This window comes from Carassius auratus, chromosome 31 (assembly GCF_003368295.1).
Source record: "Carassius auratus strain Wakin chromosome 31, ASM336829v1, whole genome shotgun sequence".
Taxonomy (NCBI): Eukaryota; Metazoa; Chordata; class Actinopteri; order Cypriniformes; family Cyprinidae; genus Carassius; species Carassius auratus.
Genome location: NC_039273.1, coordinates 725,236 through 736,340, shown reverse-complemented (window position 1 = coordinate 736,340; position 11,105 = coordinate 725,236). Strand labels below are relative to the sequence as shown.

The window sequence follows — 11,105 nt, the reverse complement described above, 5'->3', positions numbered from 1 at the left end:
TTCCAATTCTTTACAAGCAAGGATCTGGAACAGAAAGAGAGAGAAAAAAATCACCTGCAATACTTGCAGTTTTAGCCTATTTCCTTTGAGATGTTGTATAGACAGACTTACCTTGGAGCAGAAGAACCATTTCTAAACTGTGGGCAGTCTGAAGTTCACATGAATTTTAATCAGTGCTACATTATGTGCTTGTGTGTCATTTATGGTATGTGGAAAGGGCAGGGATCATGCATATTAAATGTGATGGTCAATACACTTGGGTCACATCACAGTGGAATAATTTAAATGAAATGCAAATATTGCAAATGCGATTATTGGTGAATGGTGTGGTAGCCTATGTTCTGTAGATGAGAGCACTGGAAAAATGTGGAATTAAACTCATTCATACACACAGTTACTAGAATTTAAATCTTTATGAATAAAGTTGAGTAAAGGTCGAATCAATGCAGTACACTAGGTGTTGTGCACAAACAATAGCTCTGTCCGAAAGCACAGGTAGCTGATTTGATGCCTCAATTTCTTCTCAGGCAATGTCTTTGCAGCCAGCATTTGCAGATGAAGGTATCTTTTTTCAGACCGATTACTGAAACTGCGTAACAGTTTAATGCTCTATAACAAAATAGAGAAATCACTTGAGCCACAGGCGAACATCGATCATCATTGTTTAAAGCACAAAGAGAAGTGATATTGGCTGTGTGTGTCCAAAATATGAATAATGCTGTATAGGAAGGCACCAAGACACATTCAAATTCAATGTTAGCTTCACTTCCTGGCTCCTGTGATGCCTTCATTTGATCAACAGTGGACAGAGGAAGTCATGGTCATCAGGGGTCATCATGGACACTTCACTGACTGTTCTGTTTGAAGCGTGCATATGAACGCGGTAAGAGCGATCTTTCTCTGTCTGTCATGGTGACTATTAGCACTGTTTAGACAGTGTGTGTATCTGTGTCATCATTATTTGACACCCGATGACACACACAATCTTTGTGTTGTTTATTTGGGTGAAGAGCATGCATGCAATGTCCTTGTGGGGGCAATCTGCATGCATTGTAGGCGTTTGAAAAATGAAATGAAAAAGCTCCGCTCTTGTTTGTCTCTCTTTTCGCAGAAAGAGGGGAAGCAATCTGCTTCCCGTGGTTCAGGACCCACCGCTGCTGAGGCATGGTGGAAAATGAGCTCGTGGGGATCACAGGTGGTTCCTGCTGAGGAGTTTAGAGAGGGTCTTTCCCTTCCATGCTTGTCAGCGGTGGATGAGAGAGAGCGTTGGGAGGATGATGTTATATCTTTAACACTTTCTGATACAGAGGCTAGTGCTCTGCTGGGTTCGGCCCAGGAAGAGCAGGATATGTCAGAGGATGGCGAAGAAGCTGAGGTTGAGCCTTCTCAATCCTCCTGCCCTGCGTACTTTCCATGTTGAGTTCTAAAATGAATGGAAGAGGCTGGAATTTGGAATTCTTCTCACATCCATTGTTTTCAGCATACAAGTTATGCCAACATCGAGGCAATGTGCGAAAGCAGCGATGAGAGGATGCCCCCTGTAGAAGAGACGCTGGCTAGCTATCTCTGTGTGGGGCAGACGTCCTCTCTTAAATCTCCCTCCTTGCCATCTAAGCCCCTTCAGGATACATCTCGCTTAAATGGCAAGGCATACACACTGGCATACTCCGGTTTCGCCTTCCGAACTTTTCGGTACCTCCGTTGAGATGGTAGTCAAGAAGTTCATGGAGGCTAAGGCGTGCTCAGCTGCCTTCAAATCCTTAATTCCACAAAGGTCCAGTTCTTAGTCTGAACAACATAGGAGTCCTGGTCCGTCTCGATCCGAGGATTAGAGACGGGCACAGAAGGCTATTATCATGACTCGTGCTCCTCCCCCCACTGCGGGTAGGAGGAATCGTGGGTCAAAGTAAGGTAGGCAAGACCAAAGGGATGTGATCCACATGAGGCATCAGCGCTTTCGTCCGAATCAGAGCAATACTTGAGTATCTACTTGTTTCCTTTGTGGGTTTTTACATCTGCCCTTATTTCCTGGATGCCCGGCCGGGTCACCCTGAGGGGCTTCCTGTTGCTTGGATATCTCTTCTTGCTGACACATCGAGTGGGAAGTGGAGGTGGCAGTTGCAAGAATCTTCTTGTATATGCTGTCTCAGGTAATGCTCCCTTTGCCAGAGGTTTGTAAATTTAAGCTTGCCTCTCCCATGCGGTTTGGCACCTCTGCAATGCTTAGGAAGCTTTAAGTACACACGCTAAGCTCTGTGTACTTTCTGAAATCCATATGGTGGTGCGTGTGCAGGTTGAACACTTTGTGCACTTTCTAGAATTCACGTAAGTGGTAAGTGTGCACGCAAGACTCTTGCACTTGCACTTTCTGCAATCCTGTATGGTATGGGTTACGCGCTCAGCTTCGTTCCCTTTCTTTGAGTTGGTTAGACCTTGGTTCCTTGGACTCCACTCAGCCAGTGCGTCTTTATTAATGCACTTCAAGCATCACTTCCCTCAACATGAAGGCCTATGTGGGCAATGTGTAAGTTTGCATGCTAGGGCTTTGCATTCTTTCTAAAATCCTATAGGGTGAGGACTTTGCGTGGTTGCTTCATGCCCTTTCTTGAGTTGGTGAGCCCCATTCATCTTGGGCACCATTCCACCTAAGTATCCTTGTATACCTGTTTAAACAGGGTGTTACTACTAGGGATCTGTTGAGACAGTTCCTTAAGCAAGCTCATGCAAGAGCAAGCGGTAGCCCCTGTGTGACAGGCAAGACTTAGTTTAAAATGCTAGACTCCTTGCCATATCAATTTAAAGGAATCTTTCTTGATTCCAAGCCTCGAGCTCTCCCCCGGGTCGAGGCCCTAAGAGGTAAGTTGGGTATGTAGCCTAGGCCTTTGGCCGTAAGGGATAATGTCACAGACAGCGGTCTAACGTCCCATTGGCAATTCCCATGAAAATGGTAGAGTTGGTACCTAGCGCTTGCCATGATTCTGGCCTGCACTCCCCTCAACTGTTCCCCGTAGCGACCCCTAGAGAACACAGTTCGAAGTTCCCTTGAAATGGAACATTTCAGGTTATGAATGTAACCATGGTTCCCTGAGTAGGGAACAAGACACTGCATCCTCTAGCTTCCTGACATGCTTCGGACGCAACCTTAAGATGTAGAAGTGAATGACATGTTCTGCTGACACCTATTTATCTATAGTTGCACTGGTAGTGATGTCAGGGGCTGTTGCCGGCCAACTTGTTGGTGTTTTTTTAATGTATGCTTCAAACCGGGGTCACGAGGAGGCATTCCTCATAGCGACCGCTAGAGGATGCAGTGTCTCCTTCCCAACTCAGGGAACCATGGTTACATTCGTAACCTGAGATGTTTTCTGCTATCTGAGCTACAGCAGCTATTCTGTGTGATGCTACCAGATGGACAAGCCTTATAAAATTTCTCAAGAGCAATTTTTGAAGGGGACACAAAGAATCCAGCTAAAATTGTACTTGTAAGGATACGTATACACAGAGGAAATCCGTACTACTATTAGTGCAGCAGGAAGACTGTGCCAAATTAGACAATGTCAAGCTGTTGTGGTCGCGCCGTGACAGCGCTCGAGGCCGTTGTTAACATTACTGTCCGTCACTGTGTTGCCAACCCTAAGATGGAGGGGTGGGGTTGTCCTGTGGGTGCCTTCATATGATAACCATAGAATGTATAAAAAGAAGATAACAAACAGTGAAAATGCCACTAGCGATAAGTGATCATGTGTAGGCACATAAAGGGTTAGTTCATCCAAAAATGAAAACTATGTCAATAATGACTCACCCTCATGTCATTCCAAACCCGTAAGACCTCTGTTTATCTTCAGAATACAGTTTAAGATATTTTAGATTTAGTCCAAGAGCTCCCGAAGATGAACAGAGGTCTTACGGGTTCATTTTTGGATGAACTAACCCTTTAATTCATTGCTTCGGTCATGTGACAAATTAACAAAAGACTAGGGAGGTTAATTAGTATTTTACATTTATACTAATTTAGCTTTGGTTGTAATCAGAGAAAAAGATCAAATATTGCATGTGTGGAAGTGTTGGCTATTTGGCAGATATGAGCTGTACAATATGGAAGACAGTTACATTTTGTACGCCTAAACATTAAATTATTCTAAACCTCATCGCAAAATGCACATTCTCTTTGATGAAAAAAAAAACAAGTACAATAAATCTAAACATTAAAACAATAAGAATACAGGGTAATTTATTTAATAAAAAATAATCATAACACAGTACTATTATCAATATTAATAGATAATTTTATCTAATCGTTCATGTTATAACTATAGTTTGGCTTTAAATATATTGTAATTGAAATAATTAATTGAAAAAAATCCTACCATTCAAAATAAAGACACAAATACTTTTGTTGTCATGAATCCATAATACATAATTACTAGAGATAATATAATTAACAACATCTGTGTGAACTAGAGGGTAAATTATTTCACAAAAAAATCATCAAAACACCAGCCTTTTAAATGCATTGAAAATTCATCAGTGAAGTTAGTTTTGAGTAAAGGTCATTCATCATTTGTTTGTACTCAAAATGCATAAATTTTCAAGTATGAGTTGTTTTCAGCCACTATAGAGAATTTCTGTTCTCAGTAATGTTCTCAAATAAAACAAATATCACATAAATCATAAATAAATACAAATTTAAATAAATGTAGCAAAAACAAAAAATCATGATGGCATTATTTTTAAAATTATAACTTTACATGTAAAGTATTCGTTCATTTGTTTGAGAAACTTCTGGTCTCGGACCCCATATATCAAAGGACTCAATAATCTTGGCATAATATTCGTCATTAGATAATTAAAGAAAGTGATCTTTGTTCTGTGAGCAGGAAAAAAAGGAATGACAAATATATCCATAACAGGAGTGATATAGGAAAGCATACAAAGAAGTAACTGGACACCATGCAACAATATCGTACTCCGAGCCTTATTTGCTGAACCCTTTGAAACAGCCTTTCTGGCGGTGAACAGGACTCTGCAATAAGTATAAATGAGAATTATCCACACAAATGACATACAGATGACTTGTGAAGCAGTGATGCGATCCTTGTGGTGTTTTGACGGGAACAAAATATATGTATAGCAAAGCACAGTAGACCTGAAGAGAGATATGGGCTCGACTAAGAGTAAAATAATGATATCTGCTAGAGAAGGTATAGCGCCTATAACCCAAATCAAACATATAAAGATATGGGTTCTTCGTGGTGTGCAAATCTGAGAGTGATGCAGTGGTTTACAGATAGCAATGAAACGCTCTATTGCCATACCAGCCAAATTCAATGGAGTGATCATAAAAGTGGCTGAACCAAGAAAAACCAATGTGTAACACAATGATGCATTTGCAACATGGGATGCATAGGTCAACACATATAAACTCATTGATATGAATATCATGAACATGTCATTGATTACCAGGTGAATGTATAAAATGTATCTGGAGTCTCTTGAAAACATTGGATTGGAGAAGAAAGTCACCACTAGCATTCCGTTAATGAAGTTAATGATAAGACCAAGAGAAACGATCACAATGTTTTTGACAAGAGCTTCTTCGTAACTATCCACAATCCAGGTCGTCGAGTTCATTTTCCGGTGCTTATGACCAAGAGTCTGGAAGGGAATGAGGAGAGAGAGAGTGCATGAGTAGTGACCTTGTCTAGACTAATCTAGCCTATTCCTTTTGAAAAGTCTTGTAGATAGACTTACCTCGAGCAGAACTGGTTCTGGACTGCATGTTTCAGTCTGAAGCTCACATGGGTTTTAATCAGTGGTTAATCATCTGTGTCATTTATAGTTTGTGGAAAGGGCAGGGATTATGAATATTAAATATGATGGTCATTGCCCTTGGGTCACTTAATTAGCCTATTCAAAAAGTTGCTGTTGATTTCAGGACAGCGCAGTATTTTTTAATGCAAAAGAAACTATGGAAATTAATACAAATCTCCTGCGCAAATTTATTGAATAGCCAAAGTCAAGGTTTAAAAAACAAAAACAACAACAACATATATAAGACTAGACAATACTGATGAAAATGTGAGTGGTCCAGTGTCACGATTACCAACTGGAGTGCCCCTTGAAAACTACCAGAGGGGTACACCACCCCATACCTCTGTCACTTTAATGGCACTTTTCCACTGCATGGTACCACATGCATGGTACGGTTCAATTTTGGGGGTGGGGGGAGGGTTTCCAATGGGCACAGTGCCTGGTACCTCTTACTTTTTTTTTTTTTTGATACCACCTTCATTGATTGATTGGTTCCAAGTGAACCATGCTATTACCAAAACGTGATGTGTAAACTGCTGATCACGGATTGGCTGGAGGGAATCGTCACTACCTGCATCACTGAACTTGCAACATATACATAAAAGAACCACTGTATTACAAGGGTTCCTTTTACAATGTCTTGAAATTGTTTAGGGGGTGTACTAGAACATGCTCTTATGCTTGGTGTTTCGAAAAACTAATTCATTTTTTACATAATTTATATTATTGCAATAACTTTCTCCCCAGTCTTGCACAAACGGCTCGATTAGTTCCGGGTTTGATGAAGGGCCCACCGTCCGAAAAACTAAATGTGATGTGATAGGTTAGCCATCCCCAGTGCATTGTGATTGGTGAGCAGTTTAGACCGTGTTTCAGTACTGCCCTGCCCCTTGCCAAAGCAGCAAGATCTGTCTGCTCTGGTATAGTTAAGGATGGAGTCAATATTGACATATCAATTTGAGCCGGATTCAGAGAATATTGAACAAGAAGATTGTGCAGAATCTTTGCAAGCACGGATATTGAAAAACATATTAGAATGGTAACGTTGTTGTTGTTGTTGCTGTTTTTTGAAAAAAATCACCATTTAGATAAGATGTCAACATTGGCTTAAAAATAACTGCATTTATGCAGATGTTCTAGACTAAATGTGAATGTGCATTAATTCATCCCACCCAAAAAAAAAAAAAAAAAAAAAAAAATTGATTTAGTATTCATCAAAATGAATTTGTGGATTTGTGATTCACGTGACCAAATGAGCCACTTAAAGCTGCGGTAGGTAACTTTTGACGCTCTAGCGGTTAATAAACAGAACTGCTTGCGTCTTGCGGAATAACATCGTAGCCGGAACTACTTCTCTCTGTTTATGTCTATGAAGAATCACAAAGGTACTGGGTAACTCCGCCGCGGTACCCCCGAAGCAATCTACAATAGTCCGAATATAAACACTTATTATAGATGTACCCTAGTGATTCAGGACAAGCCAAAAACACGGTTTGGAAAATTGATTCATGGTGTACTCGCTTATTATATACATGTTTCTACATTTTGAACACAAACAAAGTTACGGACCACAGCTCTGATTGGTTATTTTCTTACCGGGAGCGATGGAGTTTCTGCAAATGGCAGTAGGACCACTGGGAGGAGCCAGAGGAGCTTGATTTTTTTCACAGATTATCTGTCTCATATTCTACTGTCAGGACATAATGACAGGTTTAACAAATATGTAAAAAATATATTTTTACAAAAGTTACCTAATGCAGCTTTAACAAGTTTACTATGTCAGAAAAGCCATAAATATGAAGCTGTTCATGAGATGCAATTGTCAGTGTATTAGTTTAGAAATCTTAAAAGTATTTAATAATCAAATCTGCACCCTTATTCATCATTTGTGTACAAAAGAATAAATGTTATCTGTGTTTTAATGCCAGCAGAGGTCATTTCACAGCTGGAAACTGCAACAAATTGACAAATAGGCCCATTTTCCCAAGGTTGCATTTATTAGTATGTGTTCAAAAACAAGTAGTGAACTCATGGAAATGGCATTGCTAGTTGCACATTTAATTTATGAGTTCAGCTATAGGTTTTATGAAACAGGCTTCAATTCAATGTTTGCACCAAGTGTTGCAATTCATTAATATTAGTATAATACAAAGAAAATTAATACAAAAACTTTTTTGATGGAGTTAATTATGACTGCGAGAAAAAGCATCTGAATACCTTTAAGATTATAGAGTTGTAGAGTTTATTGTGACAGTTCAAAAGTGTAAAATTCAGTGGTATCATTTTCTTTGGAAGAAAGACTTTTGACTGTAGTTGTTGTCTACGTTTCCTTCTAAAGATTTTGATGGTTTGATCAGCTTGTCAAGCTAAAATACAAAACTTCTTTATTAAGATTTATCCATTTATTGAATCTGAAACGGAAATTAAAAGGAGAAAAATGTATCATGTTAACAAGCATATGGTATGAGGAATATAAAAACAAAATGTAAGACATTGTTTTTTATTTTTTTATTCATATAATTGTATTTGACATACAATTTTATGCAAAGGAAATTACAGTGCATTCAAGATTTACAATTATTATCATCTGCATTGGCATTTCTAGCACCACACTCTAGTCCAGCTTCAGGAATTATGCCATAGGCTCAAGCGTGACATTTGTGTCAAGTTTTGCAAATCATTCATCTAAGTGCAATCCACTTCCATTAAAAATGTGCAATTTTTGAAAAAAACAATTTTTTTTAAATAATATAATTTTACTTATTTCGGTTATATATTATATTATGATGACATCCATTTTTTATTTCACAATTTATGACTAAAATATGTGAGCATTACCAAAGAAGTCTAATAATAAAGGACTCACTAAAAATAGCAGTTTTCAGAAGTGAGTAAATAAAGAAAACAATTATCACCATGAAAACAAAAAAACCTTTTGCTCACTGTTTAGTTGATTCAACCTTTACAAGAAGTATTTTACATGCAAAAATCCTTTTCATGTGATTGCAAAAAAGTTTATCTCTAACACCGTAAATCAGGGGAGTAAGCAGTCGCGGCAATAAGTTTGTTACAAAATAATTAGGAATGGTCACTTTTTTCCGATCATCTATTGGAAGTTGAGCAGAAATCTTGTCTATGACAGCAGTAATGTAGGACAACATACAGAACAGAAGCTGAGCTCCATGTAACAGGATGGTGCTTTGGGCCTTTTTTGCAGAGGATTTATCAGCGGAGGCTCTTCTGGCCGCAATCAGCACTCGACAATATGTGAATACAATAATTACCCACACAACAGAGGAGTATATGCCATTTATAACTTTTCTCAGTTCTTCATGGTATGGTGTGTTATACACATTTGTTGAACTACAGAGAGTAGCAGTAGTAAAGACAGCTAAAGGACGAGCAACTACTATGACAATCAAGTCAGTCAGTCCAGGTAAAACGCTGACACCCCAAATCAGATAGATGAGGATATATGTCCTGCGAACTGTGCAGATCTGATGGTGATGCAGTGGTTTGCAGATGGCAATGTAACGCTCAACGGCCATACCGGCCAAAGTCAGAGGAGTGTTGTTATTAGTAGTAGCAGTTATTATTAGCAGAATGACACAGAACGAGAAAGGAACCTTCGGCCATGCATAAGCCATCACAGAAAGAGTGACACTGAAAAAAACCATAAGCATATCATTGATAACCAAGTGAATATATAATATATATCTTGGATCACTGTAGAAAATTGAACTCCTAAAAAATGTAAACACAAACACTCCATTGATGAAGTTAATTATGATCCCAAAGAGAACGAAGATGATATTTCTGACAAAAGCTTCCATAAATCTGTCTTGGGCGCTGTATTGAAGCATTGTAGAGTTCATCGTTCTTTTGCAATTGGTATAATGCAGTGACTCAAAATCATATCAGGATTTTTTTGTAGCTTGTTTTCTTTGTAAGATGTCAATGACAGTCCAAAGTCCATGAAACACGAAGTTTATATCCAAAAGATCTTGCGTTACCCTGATATAGAAATACAAAGGATATAATTTTTTAGAGTATGCAATACAGAGCAGGTATTGTACATTATACAATACAAATGGATCAAAATCACCTTAACAGTTCGCTTAGTCAATTTGGCTCCAGAAGTAAAGTGACGAGTTTATATAGAGAGTTGAACAGAGAAAGTGGGAGGGAGAGATGGCAAGATGGAGTGAGCAACAGATTTTGGTATACTCTGTTATTTTGCAAAAAAAACACGGACTACTTCCGTGATGAGAACCTGGAAATGTGAAAAAGAGCCCATTTGTCAGAGACAATGCTTGTTCATTTGTGTTTTTAAGGCTAAAAAAAAACAATTGGTGCAATCACAGTAATTTAGTAATTTATGTCTAGTGCAAAATAATAAATCTGTGCTCAATAGAAATTCATCATGCATTCATATTCAGTCAAATCAGCAGCGGTTTATCTGTGTTTACATAGATTCACTGAACAGCATCAATTAGGTAATATATCCAAAGATACATGTACAGTACATGGAAATATATAGATATATTTACTCTTGTTTACTTCATATTTCTTCCGACATAATAATCTTTTCTATTAATTTTCCTCTGATTTACACGATCTGATGAAGCTTAGCAGCTCCCTTAGTTCTCTGTGTGTTTACACTGTTCTGTGCTCGTGCTGTGACTCACAGTTTCCTGTTTACTCCTGCGTATGTTACATATGTGACCATAACAAAAGCACACAAAGACCAAAGATAATAAAAACACATGATTACAAAAGGATATACTTTCTATGTGATTTGCTTGAGATTTGAGGTATTTTTAAAACCATGAAGAATATTTACATATGAAATGCTAATTTGTGCAGCAATATAAAATGTTGTAAATATCATATTTTAACAACAGTAAAAAATGTCTAAGGTTATGTATGTAACCCTGGTTCCTCGAAGGAACGAGACGCTGCGTCCAGAACGTTTGGGGAACGCGTCCAGCGTGACGTCTCTGAATAACATGTATAATCAGTCCAAAGGAATGGCGAGACGTCAGAGACCAGGAAGCATAAAAGCTTGAGCGGCGGTAATCAGCCTCAAAGAATGAAGCAAGCACCAGCCAGAGATGCCGGAGGTGTGGCACTGCGATGCAGCGTCTCGTTCCTTCGAGGAACCAGGGTTACATACGTAACCTTAGACGTTACTCTTCAGGAACTCGAGCTGCATCAAGAACGTTTGGGGAATGAGAATGCCCACGCCGCCAGACAATCAGAGAATTTTCAAATCTCTGCCTAGTGTGGAAGAG

General features: G+C 38.8%; 2 protein-coding genes across 2 annotated transcripts; both read right to left on the bottom strand.

Annotated features, from left to right (window-relative positions):
- Positions 1-4,713: 4,713 nt before the first annotated feature.
- Positions 4,714-5,631, bottom strand: LOC113051074 (odorant receptor 131-2-like). Its single transcript, XM_026214684.1, has one exon. It carries the CDS (start codon positions 5,629-5,631, stop codon positions 4,714-4,716), a length of 918 nt encoding a protein of 305 aa, XP_026070469.1.
- A 3,098-nt stretch (positions 5,632-8,729) lies between these two features.
- Positions 8,730-9,813, bottom strand: LOC113051073 (odorant receptor 131-2-like). The gene has a single exon (XM_026214683.1). It carries the CDS (start codon positions 9,684-9,686, stop codon positions 8,751-8,753), a length of 936 nt encoding a protein of 311 aa, XP_026070468.1. The 5' UTR covers positions 9,687-9,813; the 3' UTR covers positions 8,730-8,750.
- Positions 9,814-11,105: the final 1,292 nt, after the last annotated feature.

What these genes read in the sequence shown, in the direction of transcription:
- LOC113051074 (XM_026214684.1), bottom strand. Translation starts at nt 5,631, where the DNA reads ATGAACTCGACGACCTGGATTGTGGATAGTTACGAAGAAGCTCTTGTC.
- LOC113051073 (XM_026214683.1), bottom strand. Translation starts at nt 9,686, where the DNA reads ATGAACTCTACAATGCTTCAATACAGCGCCCAAGACAGATTTATGGAA.